Source organism: Pituophis catenifer, unplaced genomic scaffold (genome assembly GCF_029215685.1).
Source record: "Pituophis catenifer annectens isolate HBS135680 unplaced genomic scaffold, rPitCat1.0.hap2 SCAF_15, whole genome shotgun sequence".
NCBI lineage: Eukaryota > Metazoa > Chordata > Lepidosauria > Squamata > Colubridae > Pituophis > Pituophis catenifer.
In genome coordinates, this window is record NW_027256895.1 from 9,794,489 (window position 1) to 9,810,675 (window position 16,187).

At 38.6% G+C, this 16,187-nt stretch overlaps 1 protein-coding gene across 1 annotated transcript; it reads left to right on the forward strand.

Annotated features, from left to right (window-relative positions):
• Positions 1-7,725: 7,725 nt before the first annotated feature.
• LOC139324340 (vomeronasal type-2 receptor 26-like) lies at positions 7,726-15,287 on the forward strand. Its single transcript, XM_070954062.1, has 5 exons — positions 7,726-7,890; positions 8,737-9,600; positions 11,835-12,062; positions 12,632-12,758; positions 14,386-15,287. The coding sequence occupies exons 1-5, from the start codon at positions 7,726-7,728 to the stop codon at positions 15,285-15,287; spliced, it is 2,286 nt and encodes a 761-aa protein (XP_070810163.1).
• The last annotated feature ends 900 nt before the right edge of the window (positions 15,288-16,187 follow it).

The following is a 16,187-nucleotide window of genomic DNA, read 5'->3' on the forward strand; positions in this document are numbered from 1 at the left end:
GCTACGTATCAACACAGAAATATATTGCAGTTTTAGTAGCGTTCGTCTTTCTACTATACAAAACAAATGCTTGTTTGTTTGAACTCTCTTCCAGTCCAACTTTATATTACCATTCTAAAGTAAAATAAAGACACTCTGCCCAATTTTATGCTTTCCAATTATTTCTACCTCTGAGAACTCACCTTATTTTACATTCATGTAATGGTGTAATCTATTACTGTAATATGTTTCTTACAAAATGTTTGCAGCAGAATAATAAACCAGTGTGGTATGATATATAAACCATGACTATACATGCAAATGAATATTACACAATCAGAATTCTGGAAACAATGAAAACAGAATCCTCTGTCCAAGCCATTTTCTTCATACTGTCAAGGGCAGCTCCATGTAATAATAATTTTCAATAAGAATCAGAAAAAAACGACTTCTCAAAAATATGGAGAAATGTTGAGTTCAGTCCTTTCACTGTGCCTTCAGCCATGCCTTCTATGGAGTTAATCATGACGATCTTTTCCATCCCACCATTTAATCATTATTATAATAATAAGAATGATTGAATCTGTCATCTGCACCACCATAACTGTCGGGTTTGGCTCTGCAACCCAACAAGACAGGCACAGACTTCAAAGAATAATTAGAACTGTAGAAAAAACAATAGCTACCGACCTGCCTTCCATTGAGGACCTGTATGCTGCATGAGTCAAAAAGAGGGCTGTGAAAATATCTACAGACTTGTCACATCCTGGACATCAATTGTTTCAACTTCTACCCTCAAAATGACACTACACCAAAACAACTAGACACAAGGACAGTTTTTTTCCCAAATGCCATCACTCTGCTTAACAACTAATTCCCACAACACAATACTAAGACTGTATTACTACTATTCTTCTCTTCCTTACTAGTATCTATCTCTTCCCACTTATTACTACCACCATGTTGCTTGTATCTTTACAATTATATTGTTTTTATTTGTTTGCTAGTACGATTTGATAGCTTATTAGTAACCTTGACTATCACTAAATGTTGTATCTTTTTATTCTCAATGAATATATTTTATTCTCGTTATGTACACTAACAGCACATATACCTAAAACTAATTCCTTGTGTGTCCAATCACATTTGGCCAATAAAGAACTCCACTCCACTCCACTCCACTCCACTCCACTCCACTCCACTCCACTCCACTCCACTCCACTCCACTCCATTCCATTCCATTCCATTCCATTCTATCATTGTAATTCCTTTAACACTGTGAGTAAACTGTGGCTGAAACCCATTTTTATATTACAAAGGTTGAATTGAAAATAAAACTCCTTACACTGGCAGATCAAAACTTAGCTCCTGCAAAGGGTGTTGCATGTAGTCAACTTCACTTAAAATATACATTATCTGAGACAGCATTCCCCCTATGAAGAGATCACCAGATTGATACCGCTCATGAGGAACGGGGAAAGGAATTGTCGTGGGGCACTTCATTTTAAGTAGCTAAGATGCTGTAGAAAGACTTTTGAATTGGCTTATGATATCTGAGAGGGAGGATTCTTCGTAAGCAGAGTTTCTCCTGTGATCAATCTGCCTGAGTAGCAGGTTGGACTAGAAGACCTTCAAGGTCCCTTCCAACTCTGCTATTCTGCTCAGGAGCTGCAATTTAACTAAACTCAGCATCATGAATGTCAAGAGAATTATTACAACATTCGATCATAAATTTCAAGCACATTGTACAGATTTGATCTCACAACTGCACAAGACAGAGATAACATTCTTAACCGTTAAAATGGAGAATTTGTTCCTAACCCAATAGCATTAAATGACACCCACAGAAGAGTTTATAACCCGTTTTGGTCAGGCATCAAGCTCTCGGTTTCAGAAAGAAAACACATTTTACCCTGTAATTATCTCCTGTCTTGCCAAGTGTATCACTTCATTATCATTATAAACCATTTTTATTGGTCCTTCAGATGTCCACCGTGTTTATTGGATAAACAACAAATCAGGAAAAGGCAGGTGGCAGGGTTGTAAAATAGAAGGAATGTGTGACAAAAAGGAGAAAATTGGCAGGGAGAAAAAAGAGTAGATGTTGGGGTCAATCAGGAACATTGTCTGAAATCTTATTTTTGCTTGTTGGCGATGAAGGAGCAGAAATGACTTCAATTCAGATCTGGAAAGGAGGGGGGTGAGGAATAATGACACTAAGTTAGTATCCCAATACTAATTGTTACCCAGTGGAATATTTCTAATTATAGTAATTGGCCCATCTCTCTCAGATGCTCGCTGTCTTTCAGAAGCAAATAAGCAAAATCTGAAAACGTCTTTTTAATTTCTTGTGTTCAGAAAGCCAGGTCCCGATATGAGGAAGTGGAATGGGGTAAAAAGACATGTCAACTCTATTCTTCCTGATCTTCTTTTCAAGCAAACATGTTTATGGCATGGCTGTCAATGTTGCCTCCATTCCCTGATTTAGACATGTACTCAATAACGAAATAATCAATTCTTCAATGCAACGAAGGGTCAATGTCAGTAGTATGTTTCAATTTAGTTTGCTACCGGTTCGCTTGTGCATGCGTGTGCCACTACCTGCCGCCGCTGCTACAGGTTCGCTTGACTCGGGGCGAACTGGTAGCAACCCACCACTGGTCAATGTTTATGTTTCTATAGTGTCCTGTCCTATCCAGTCCTCTTTTCATTTGGCAGCTTCATTTTGTGGTTTTCCAGGTTCATAATCCACCTGATTGTTTTGATGAAGTCAGGTTCATCTCCTTCAGCATGTTGGCCTTCTGCAGTTAGTCTCCTTTATTTTGACATACATACCTAAGTACCAAGAAAAAAAAATCATGGTGGCTAGAGAGATTTTCTCCAATTTATGCATTACTCAGTTGTAGTTTTTTTCTCTAAAATTAATTTAAAAATAATAAAATAAAATATTAAATTAAAATAAAATAATTAAATTAAATTAAAAAACAAACCAAATAAAATAATAATAAAATAAATAATAAAATAATAATACGATATGATAATAAAATAAAAAATAAAATAAAAATAATTAAATTAAATAAAATTAAAAATATAATAAAATAATAAAAAATAGCTCTGATAAAAGTTATAATTTGTTTTCACTGAAACCTATAGTCTGAATCTTTCTATTCAGACTTTTGCTATCAAGATCTTTTTTCCTTATTTTATTATAATCACCAAGTAGCAAACATGGTTAAGAGCCAATTGAACAGAATAATTTACAGCACGGTGGAGGATATATGAATGAATCTGACTTCACAAACCATATAACAAAATCTGGCCCCTGACAGTTATACTCATAGAAACTGAACCATATTCATGTGATATTAAGAATACATATAATAAACCAGAATTGGCTAAGTACCTTGTTCAATAGGAAGTTATTAATATTAAGTTATTAATACTAAGTCTGTACTACTACTAATCTTCTCATCGTTCCCACCACCCTAAAAAAAATCTTTTTGACAAAAGAACAAAACTCTTTCTGTGAATTGGCCGTGTCGAAGGATCTGGGACGAAGAGGGCGGTGGCCCATTCCCCAGGGCAAATGACTGGAGATGTGCCAGCTGAGGAGATAAATTGGGGGGGGGTGGAGAATAGCCTGCAGAGAAATGCCCGAGGAGAATGAAAAGTCAGAGACTAAAAGTCCCATTCCACTCAGAACAATTGCCTTTCTCTGATTACCGATTCCTTTCAGATAGATATGGATCAGGTCCTGCAGCTAAACCTAACTGATCTGTTGTGTTATTCATAAGGAGGCCTACAAATTACATATGGAACAATGTTCTGATTTCCAAAAAGTTCTGGGGAGTGATATTTGTAATCATTCATTTTACTAAAGGAATTCATTTGTGTAATTGTTATTGTGAACCTTGCGTGAACACAAAAACATTTTTAGTTGAAAAGTGGAAAAATGATCAAAGTTTTAATGCTCAAAGTGTAGCTTTCTGATGAGTCAAAGTTCCCCTCTGAACTTTTCAAATGATTGCATCACAAAGAGAAAATAAATTAGAAAATATTAAATTCAACTACCCCTTTTCATATATATATATATATATATTGTCAACAGTGGGAAAGAAAATGCTGAAGACAGAACTCCCCACTGAAATTATTTCAATGATAATCATTTTCTCCCTCCATCAAAACTGTAAACAATTGAAGAAGACATTAGGGAAAAGAAATATATATACAGTATATATATATATATATATATATATATATATATATATATATATATATATATATATATATATATATATATGAGGACCACCCCATGGAGACTGGGAGTAGAAAAAATGAACATACATGTCTTGTGATTTTAACTGCCCGAAATTAAGTTGTGTTGCTGGAACTCTACATTGTCACTCAGACCTTTTTCAGTATTATCACTATATGAAGAAGAATCAGAGCTAAAAGTTTGTCTTCCGCCTTGATCTTAACAGCAATTTTGAAGCTGGTGAACGCAGACCAACATGGGACACTACTGGTGGTGGAAGGTCTATACCTAGAGAGCATTTTTTTTTTAATTTGATTTATATGCCGTCCTTCTCTGAAGACTCAGGGTGGCTTACAATGTGCTCAGCAATAGCCTTCATCCTTTTGTATATTTTATACAAAGTCAGCTTATTGCCCCCACAACTGGGTCCTCAATTTACCTACCTTAGAAAGGATGGAAGGCTGAGTCAACCTTGAGCCTTGGCGAGATTCGAACCTGCTACTATATACTAGGGAATTAGAATACTTTCTAATAAAAGATGCTACAGTTTGGAATTTGAAATTTTATAAAAAGCATTGCTTGTTTTTAATGCAACAAAATTTTATATTGGAAAAACCTTAGATCAGGAAACCTAGTTTTTGCTCGAAGGAGAAAACCGGGAGGAAATTTACAAAACACTAAATCTACCAGAAACGTGAAAATAGCTATCTTATAATAAGAGACTTCTGTGATTTCATATGTAGCATAGCAATGGCAAAACAATTTTATTTTATTTTTTTATAAAGAGGAGAACACTGTTCAGTCAGCAGCTGCATGATAGTTTGGGGAAAATAAATCAAATCAATTAATTATTAAAATTTAGAAAGCCAAAGGTTTGTTGATTTTATGGAGATTTGAACAGATACAGGACAGCAGACAATAAAAAAAGTGTGTTAAAGAAGATGCACTTGACCACAGAGTCATATCTACAATCTATACTATTAGTTATACAGTAGAGGCCAAAATTGTGGAAACCTTATGGGAAAAGTGTATTTTTGAGGTTTGATGGCTAATAACATCCCTTTTTGGGGAGTTTCAAGATAATCCTGTTCCACTGCTGGAATGGCCTGGGAATAGCCCAGACCTTAACCCAATGGGAAAAATCTATGGAGCTGACTAAAGAAACTTGTTAGTTAGAAGCGACCCAGCAATAAAACCCAGTTCATAGAAACAATAATTCAATCTTGATTTCACATGATAACAGCTGCAAAACTAAAAGACTTGATTCACTCCATGGGAAGACGTTGTAAGGTGGTAATTCATGCTAAAGGTTACCCAACTAAGTATTAACTGACATGGTGATAATTTTTGTATATCTCGTTTTTTCTATGGGAATAATTTTTTATAAATCTCATTTTTTTCCCTACATGTTTCACTTTTCTTCTTTATACTGTAACTGCTATTCTAATAGCAAATCCTTCATAAAAGCTATTGCTTTACCTTCTTGATTAAATTATCTTTCCATTGATGTATAATTTTATGGTACTACTCCAAAAAAAAAAAGGGGGGGTGTTATTAGCTAGTTTTAGAAAATACATTTTTCCCAAAAGGTTTCCACAATTTTGGCCACTACTGTCCTTTATGCTCGAAGCAGAAAACTGGGAGGAAATTTACATAACACTAAACTTACCAGAAATGTGAAAATAGCTATTTTATAATAAGAGACTTCTGTAGCATAACAATGGCAAAGCAATTTTATTTTTTTCTAAAGAGGAGAAACTTTTTCAGTCAGCAGCTATGTCAAAGTTTGGGCAGGGGAAATCAAAGCAATTAATTATTAAAATTTAGAAAGTCAAGGGATTATTGACTGTGGAGATTTGAACAGGTACAGGACAGCAGACAATAAAAAAAAAGTGTGTTAAAGAAGATGCATTTGACCACAGAGTCATATCTACAATCTATACTGTTAGATATAGGTTTATAGATATTAGTATAAATACTACACTATCTATACTATATTATACTATATATAGTAGGGATGACATGATAGCCATGTTCCAATATTTGAGGGGCTGCCACAACCTATTTTCCGAAAGAGCAGAAGGAAAACCAAAAAACAATAGATGTAAATTAATCAAGGAGAAAAGCAACCTCGAACTAAGGAGAAATTTCCTTCGTTAGAACTGTTAGAACAATTAGAACTATCAATCAGTAGAATCACTTGCTTTCAAAAGTTGTGGGGGATCCAACACTGCAAGTTTTTAACAAGAATCTGGACAGCCGCTTGTTGTATAGGGTATCCTACTTGAGCGTGGGGTTGGACTAGAAGACTTCCAATGTCCCCTCCAATTCTGTTATTGTGTTATTTTCATCAGTTTCCTGAATTTCTTCTCTAGCAGAACATTTTTCTCTATCCTTTCCCTTTAACATGCTTGTGAAGAAAGCACAGAAGAGACTGTACTTCCTGAGAATGCTCAGGAAAATAAATCTATCTCAGCTCAGGAAGATAAATCTATCTCAGCATCTACTTCTGTCCTACTACCGCAGCATCATTGAAAGTGTCCTGACATACGGCATTCTTGCATGGTATGGGAGCAGCTCTGTAGTGGACAAAAAAGCTCTACAGAGAACCATTAAAACTGCCCAGAATATCTTCGGATTCCAGCTACCAGCCCTGGATGACATCTTTGAATCTTGCTGTTTGAGAAAGTCTCATAACATTCTCAGAGACTCTTCCCATCCTGCTTACAATCTTTTTGGACTGTTGCCTTCTGGCAGAAGATACGGAACAATTCAAACTCAGACCACACACATTTTCTGAATAGTTTTTATCCCAGAGCTATAATTGCACTCAACAATGAACTAAAGGGCCACCATCAATGAGCAGTTGGACAGCATTTCTTGGTCTGTTGTGTGGATGTTTGGGTGGTTTAGGGGTGGGGAATTGCAGTGGGTGGGAGTGTGTTTGAGGATTGTTGTGTGTATTGGACCTGGTCTTTGGGTGTTAAGTGAATTTCATTGCATGGGTATACTGTGTATACACATACAGTGACAATAAATTATTATTATTATTATTATTATTATTATTATTATTATTATTATTATTATTATTATTATTATTATTATTATTATTATTATAGATGTTTCTTCATTCCTCATTTTCTTATCCATCCACTGTAGTTTCCTTTCATTTGGCACCCATTGATCCAGAATGCTGAGTCCCAGAATCATTTTCCTTTAGTTCAGTTCAGTAGAGATGGCAATAGCTTTGAAATGGCTGTTCTTCCTTTGTCCTTGAATATTGACTGAAGCACCTCCGTGAGATTACAGGAAAATGGCAAGAATTAAAATGTTTAATGACACGTATAAATTATCCTGTTTTCAGCGTGATAACAAAATTCTACCAGCATGTCCTTGCCTTGGTATTTGCTGTGAAGGAGATCAATGAGAATCCAAAAATCTTGTCCAACGTCACTCTTGGCTTCCATATCCATGACAGCTACTACAATGCAATGATGACCTATCGGACCACTCTAGACCTCCTCTACAAGTCACGGAAATTCATCCCCAACTACAAGTGTGACACCAGGAAAAATCTCATTTCTGTCATTGGGGGACTCAGCTCTGAAACCTCATCCTATATTGCAGACCTTATACAGTTTTACAAGATTCCACAGGTAGCCCGCTTCTTCCTTTCCTTTAATTGCAAGTGTTAATCTATTCATTTCTGCACATTCTAATATTATAGTATATGGGAGTTATTTTATCAATGGTTAGAGAATAAATATGAAAACTAAAAATAAAAAACATAGGAATGAAATATCAAAAATGTATTACAAAGTCAAATAAGCTAAGAAGAGAAATGTTACAATAGTAGATATGTTATATATTAGTATTAATTCAAAAATAGATAAATAATGAACATGGTTCATTTTTAATGGTTAAACCAATGTTAATGGCTATTGCACAAAAAATTTGTACCCAGATGACACACTGTTTAATGAAAGATGAAATCCACAGGTAGGATCTTTGAGAACAGAAGCATGAAAATTCCCTCCTCCTTCCTTTTTTCCAAATGAGGGTGATGAAAAAAAAAAGATTATATTCTGAACAATGCCCACATAGCTCACAATGCAGGGGTGAAATCCAGCAGGTTCTGGAGAACCGGTAGCAGAGATTTTGAGCAGTTTGGAGAACCGGCAGTGGAAATTTTGAGTAGTTCGGAGAACCGGTAAATACCATCTTTGGCTGGCCCCAAAGTGGGTTGGGAATGGGGATTTTGCAGTATCCTTCCCCTGCCATGCCCACCAAGCCATGCCTACCAAGCCACATCACGCCCACCAAGTCAGTAGTAGTTTACTACAGAACCGGTAGTAAAAAAATTTGGATTTCACCACTGCCACAATGTGACCAAATTTGTCAAGAAATATACTTTTCCGAATAGAAAAAGAGAAATTGATGATGATGGTGATGATGATGATGATGATGATGATAGTACATAATAGGTATTTATTTTCTTTTAGCTGACATATGGGTCATTTGCCCCAAAGGATATTCATAGTGCTGAAATTCCCATCTATTACTCCATGGTTCCGAATGAGTCTTCACAATACATTGGGATTATCCGACTGCTTCAACATTTTGGGTGGAGATGGGTTGGGCTCTTTGCTATTGATAATAGACACGGAGAATATTTTCTGGAGACCATGGAATCTCTCTTTTCCCAGCATGGAATCTGCTCTGCTTGTACACAAAGAATTCCCTATTTAACCCACTGGGACAATTTATCTGAAATGTACCTTATAGGGGAAAATATTTACAAGCACATAGCTGATGAGAAGATCAATACCTTTATCGTCTGTGGCGAAACGTTGACAATTGCATGGATCATTAATACTGTATTCACGTTTCATCCTAGACACGAGCAGAGTTCCTTGGGAAAAGTATGGATCATGACTGCCCAGATTGTCTATTTGTTAACGGGCATGCAAACAAGGAGTTTGCCTGCCCAGTGTTTGGATGGTGCCATTTTTTTTACAATTCACTCCAAAGACATTCCAGGGTTCAAGGAATTCCTGAAGTTCATAAAACCTCCTTGGATTCAAGAAGATAGATTTTTTCCACTTTTCTGGGAACAAGTATTTGATTGTTCATTGCCAACTCATACTTTGACCCTTCCGGACAATGAAATTTGTACTGGAAAGGAGAGGATGAAGGACATTCCTAGAGCTCTTTTTGAGCTGGAAATGTCCGGGCACAGCTATAGTATCTATAATGCAGTCTATGTATTGGCTCAAGCTTTACATACTATTTCCATACTTCGATCTAACCACAGGCATTTTTTGAGGCATAAATTATCAGCACATCAAGATTCACAACCATGGCAGGTGATTTGTGTGCTACAAATACTTTGCACTAGGTCATAGTAAAGTTAGGGTGCACAATTCAAGCAGGGAAGAAGCAGATATTAATGTCCATTGATTGTATTTATCTTTATTTGCATCTTTGTATTGATAGAAATGATGTTTGTAGAAGTAGAGCTGGTTTGATGGACTACAGTGAACAGTCAGATTCCCAGGAAGAAGGGAACACATTCCAGAAAGTTGAGGGAGATAAGAGACACACAGCCCGGATATTTAAAAAAAAGATAGAAAGGAATTAGAATAGCCATACTTTGAATCTCTCAGGTTATATCTGTTAGGATAAGAATAGTAAGGGTTTAGAAATCAGGAAAGATTCTGTCTATTGAGTGTAAGCAAATAAAAAACTGAATTCAGCTGAATTTTTCTATGTCGTTGTTGGGTTTAAGTTCACAGTAATAGATTTTCCATTTTATTCCTTGGACATCTTCAGGATGCAAGGATTGAAACTTGAATGAACCAAGACAGTGATCCCCAACCTTTCTGGCTCCATGGATTGGCAGTGGGTGCAGCGGTCGCAGTGGCAGAAGGGGAGATAGTTTTGTGTGCACAACCTGTGCACACAATCCTGTGCATGTGCAGATGAAGTTTTGTGTGCTTGCCCACCACTTGCCCAGCCCAGTTCCCAACAGGTTGTGGACTAATATACAGACCAGGGCTTGGAGACCCCTGAACACATCTTCTGGTTTTCAAAGCTCTATATCCGTGATTGTGAACGGTGGGCATGTGAGCTCAGCTCCAGGCACACATGAGCATGCCAGCCAACTGATTTTTGGGCCATCTGGGCCCATCAGAAGTAGGGAAACAGGCTGTTTCCTGCCTCTGGAGGGCTTCGGGGTGTGTGGGGAGGGCCTGTTTTTCTCTCTCCCCAGGCTTCAGAGCCTTTCTAGGAATCTGGGGAGGGCAAAAACGGCCTTCCCCAACCCCCTGGATGCCATCCGGAGGCTGGAAATGGCCTGTTTGGCCCTAGAAGTTGGCAAATGGGCCATTTTTGTCCTCTGGAAGGCCTCCATGGGGGAGGGAGGCTATTTTCGCCCTCCGTAGTCTCCTAGAAAGGCTCTGGAGCCTGGAGACCGCAAAAAACAGGCCTTCCGGTCTCACCAGAAGTTGGCAAATGGGACATTTCTGGCCTCCGGATGGCCTCTGGAGCGTGGAGAAGGCCATTTTTGCTGTCCCCAGACTCTTAGAAAGGCTCTGGAGCTTGGAGAGAGAGAAAAACAGACCTACTGGGCCATCACGTGCCAGGAACGTGGGCAGCGTGAGGAGGTCGCATGCACATGCAAGGGGCAGGGCGCATAGTACTATGGATGTGGGCACAGGTGCACGTGATACCCCCCCCACTCCCCCCCCCCACTCCTGGCATGCAATGGCAAAATGTTTAGCCATCACTGCCATATATCTATTCAGGAATTTCACCTATTGATGAAGATAGTAAATGAATGCTCCTTAGGTGTTGTTCAGTCCTTAACACATCCTTACCAGCCTTATATCTATGAGAATAACATGAAATGAAAATAGATGGGAAGTGAGGAGCAGGTTTGAAAATTGTTTCTCCAGTTTTTTATATGCCTCTTCCTGGGACTGGGATCAAGGGGTTGTACTAGCCTAGAATTCATTTTACCTTTTATTTGACTATTCCTTAAATTGAAGTATTGAAACCTTCTTACTATGCTACCCTGTCAGGGTTCTGATGGATACCCTAATTAAACCATGAGCCTTGAGCCAAGCTTCAAAAGAAATCCAGTCATTTTTTAGGAGCTTAATGCCAGCACATTCCAAGTGAGGCCAACTCTGACCCCATGTAATTTATGACCCTATCTTGACCCTGTTTCCCCCCTTCCCCCAGGGTGTGTCATCAGTCACATTCACCAATGGAACGATTTTGTGGGTTGTAGAGATCACTCCTCTCCGGCCGCTGTAGATAACCCTGGGAGACAGCCTTGAGAGAGATATGTCTGGAATGTGTTTTTGGCAGCAGTGCTGCTTTGCCTGTTTCCCATCCCCCTTACCTATGGCAACTCGAGAGCAGGCAAGGGATGTTTTGTGAGTTGACAGTACCCCCTATGTTGAGGGCAGTAAACAGTTTCTCAACATGTTGGACAAATAGATTGTCTATGTTTTCAGAGTTTCTCCCTCAAATGTATAGTACTTCTATGACAAAATTACTTTATTTTCCTATTTTATTCATCCCAATAATCTAGCTCCATCGATTTCTGAAAGGCATGAAATTCAATAATTCTCTTGGAGAGACGTTGACTTTTTATGATCAAAAGAAGATGGAGGGTGGATTTGATATTATAAATATAGCTGTCTTTCCCAATTCCACTTACCAGACAGTACAGGTTGGAAGAGTGAACCCTAATGCTCTCAAAGGAAAGGAATTAGACATAAATGAGGACACGATAGTTTGGCACAGATCGTTTAACCAGGTATGGATGCAAGGAATTGGATGGCCATTGTAAGATGGGTTTATTTGGTTGGGATATTTAGTGTTTTTCTTCCAGACAACTTATAAAAATCAAGAAGAACATTCTTTCAACTTTTACTGTTAAAAACTAAGACAAATATATTTTTTGCACATTACTTATTATACTTTCCTTAAAAATTGAAAAAAAAAATGTGAAAGAAAAACACATGTATTTAAGTGACTACATTATCATGTTTGAGTGAAGATACATCAGTGCTTTGATTTAAAGGGAATTTGATTGACTCAATTTTTCTCACTCAATGAATTAAATTAATGAAATATCCCATATTGAAATCCTGATAATTGAAAAACCCGGAAATCCAGATCAGATATGCTCACAAATTCAAATTAAATTTCCAATTAAAATGAACCCAACTGTATTTTCAAATAAATTGATTTTTGATCCTTTTGTTAATCCTTTGGTTAGTATATTCCTTTTAATATAATAGAGCATTTTATTTACAGTGTAATAACTATTTTTTCTTCAAAATAATACATCTTCATCTTCCAACATTTAATATTGATAATTAGGTCCTTCCCATTTCTCTGTGCAATGACTATTGTCACCTTGGTTATCAGAAGAGGAAGAATGAAGGGAAAAAATTCTGCTGCTATGATTGTGTTCCATGTCCAGAGGGGAAAATCTCCAAAGAGATGGGTAATTTGACAAAGTACTCTGATTTTTTTTGTTATAGAGATGAAGTTGAAATTTCAGACAGACTTCCACAGAAATCACTTAATACTTTCAGCTAATCTGTTTTTTGTTCAGGTTGTGCATTCATGTCATTTTACAGTGGTTCCTCAGTACTCAACATTAATTTGTTCAAGATATAATGAGAACCAAAAATGAAGGTTTAGGACCGTGATGGCGAACCTATGGCACACATGCCACAGGTGGCACATGGAGCCATATCAGTGGGCACATGAGTGTTGCCCTAGCTCAGCTCCAGTGCACATGTGCGTGCCGGCCAGCTGATTCTCAGGCCTTCTGGTGCAACTGGAAGTCAGGAAATGAGCTGTTTCCGGCCTCCAGAGGGCCTCCAGGGGTGGTGGGGAAGGCTGTTTTCACCCTCCCCAGGCTCCTAGAAAGCCTCTGGAGCCTGGGGAGGGTGAAAAATGGGCCTTCCAGTCCCACCGGAAGTTGGGAAATGGGCCGTTTCCAGTCTCCAGAAGGCTTCCGGCAGGGTGGGGAAGGCCATTTTCACTCTCCCCAGGCTCCAAGAAAGCCTCTGGAGCCTGGGGAGGGTGAAAAATGGGCAGGCCCACTGTGCCATCGCATGCCAAAAGCAGGGGGGAGCATGGGGGGGGGTTGCATGCACATGCGCAGGAGGGTCGGCACATTGAATTATGGATGTGGGCATGCGTGCCTGTGATCCCCCATGCTCTCCCCGCTTTTGGCACGTAACGGCAAAAAAGTTAGCCATCGCTGGTCTAGGACAACTCGGCACAGCCATCTCAGTGCAGCCAACTCACAGTGGGACATTTTGCCTTGGCCAATTTGCTACAGGACAAGCCACCGCAGGACAAGAGTTGCATTTATAGCAAAGAAATGGTGGAATTGAATCATTAAAGAAAGGATGCCAAAGGAGGGACAAAATGAAATGTGAATGACCAAAATTAAATTATTTTAAAAATTATTTTAAATACTTACATTGAATTGCTGAATTGTCCCGTGGTGAGTTGTGACACAGTGAGTATGCCATGGCAAGTTGTCGCACCATGAATTTGCCATGGTGAGTTGGCCGCGCTCAGTTGATCATGGCAAGTTGGGTGAGTTGGCCGCCTCAAGTTGTCCCATTCTACAAAAACAATGAGTACCAAACAATTTTTCCCCACAATGAATAATATAGTGAGTCACAATGAAGACAAAACTGACTAGTTCCAGCTTGTGTGTTGAGTACTGAACATACAATGAATACCGGGAAAAACTTTTCCTGTCAAGATGCCAAATTCAAAGAGTTTCAAAGCAGTTGAGTACCAAAGTATCACTGTATTTGGAAGTGGAATGAGACAATGAAGAAGTTCATTGAAAATTATATGATTCTAAGCATGGCATTAATTCTTTGTCTCATGAATCTAAATTGGCATCTTTTTTTTTTCTTTTTAGACATTCTGACTTACTTTCAGTGCTCTGAAAATCAACACACACATCATTACAAAGTTGGATGCATTATGAAAAAATTATTTGCTTGTCTTATAAAGAATCTTTAGGACTCAGTTTAATCACTGTTGCTATTTTATTTTTCCTGATTACAACACATGTCTTTTTCTTCTTTCAATTTCAGATATGGTAGCTTGTGTCCAATGTCCAGAAGATCAGTATCCAAATCAAGGAAAAAATGGATGTCGCCTGAAAAGGATAAACTTTCTGTCTTATGAAGAACCTTTAGGGTATAGTTTAGCTTGTCTTGCTGCTGTATTTTCCCTAAATACAATATGGGTGCTGGGAACTTTTATGAAGCACAAAGACAGTCCCATTGTCAAAGCCAATAACCGGGATCTGACCTATATTCTCCTCGTCTCCCTTCTGTTCTGCTTCCTCTGCCCTTTGCTCTTTATTGGACAACCTGGGAGAGTCACCTGTCTCCTCAGACAGTCTGCATTTGGCCTCACCTTCTCATTGTCCATCTCTTGTGTGTTGGCCAAAACCATCCTTGTTTCTCTTGCCTTCAAGGCCACCAAGCCAGGATCTCGGATAAGGTCATGGGTGGGGAAAAGACTGGCTGTTTCTATTGTCCTTTTCTGTTCTCTACTCCAAGCAAGCATCTGTATTGTTTGGTTATCCACCTCTCCCCCATTCCCAGAATTAGACATGCATTCAACAACTGAAGAAATGGTCCTACAATGCAACGAGGGGTCAGTTGTTATGTTTTATTGTATCCTGAGCTATATGGCCCTCCTTTCATTTGCCAGCTTCATTGTGGCTTTCCAGGCTCGTAAACTGCCTGACAGCTTTAATGAAGCCAAGTTCATCACCTTCAGCATGTTGGCTTTCTGCAGTGTGTGGGTCTCCTTTGTCCCAACGTACCTGAGCACCAGGGGAAAAGCCATGGTGGCTGTGGAGATCTTCTCCATTTTGTCCTCCAGTGCTGGGCTCCTAGGTTGCATCTTTTTCCCCAAGTGTTACATTATTGTATTTAGGTATGATTTAAATAACAGGGAGCAACTGATAAGAAGATGTGTTTAAATGCTTTTTCTTTTCTTTTCTTTTCTTTTTGTTATGTTTTTAAGTTGAGAGGAGAAACATCAAAATTCAAATATATGTTTAAGTTATTCTGATAGGTGTAGTTTTACCATTCTGATTTACTTGGAAATCTGGATTTATGGGAAATCCTGTTCTCTGTTCCAACAACTTCCAAGGGAGGCTCACAGAACTTAGTGGGGGAATATGTTTTGAGGAAAGCCAGAGACCAGCTAGTCTCAAGTCAATCAATGAAAGTTTTCTAAGCATCCATATAAATTGTCTGAAATGACACAATTGCATTTAAAGAAGTATCAAATTTAAATGTAAGTACAGAGGTAAGGGACGTGGTAGCTCAGTGGCTAAGACGCTGAGCTTGTCGATCGAAAGGTCGGCAATTCAGCTGTTCGAATCCCTAGTACTGCATAATGGGGTGAGTTCCCATTACTTGTTCCAGCTTCTGCCAACCTAGCAATTCGAAATCACATAAAAAATGCAAGTAGGAAAATAGGGACCACCTTTGATGGGAAGGTAACAGTGCTCCATGCACTTTTGGCGTTTAGTCATGCTGCCCACATGACCACAGAGATGTCTTTGGACAGCGTTGGATCTTCAGCTTTGAAACAAAGATGAGCACTGCCCCCTGGAGTTGGGAACAACTAGCCATAGCTAGTTGTTTGCCTTGTTGCATCTGAACCATTGTCACGCTCCTGAAACTCTGCCACTTTTATTCTGAGGTACCTTGCAACTGAGTGTCTGTGTGTGTCTGTGTCTGAGATACGTGGTGTGTGTGTGTGTGTGTGTGTGTGTGTGTGTGTGTGTGTGGTCTGAGACAGGACAGATGGCAAGATCAAATCAAACCAAATATGCAAAAGACTCTCCAAAATTTCAAGAGTTTTCAAAGGC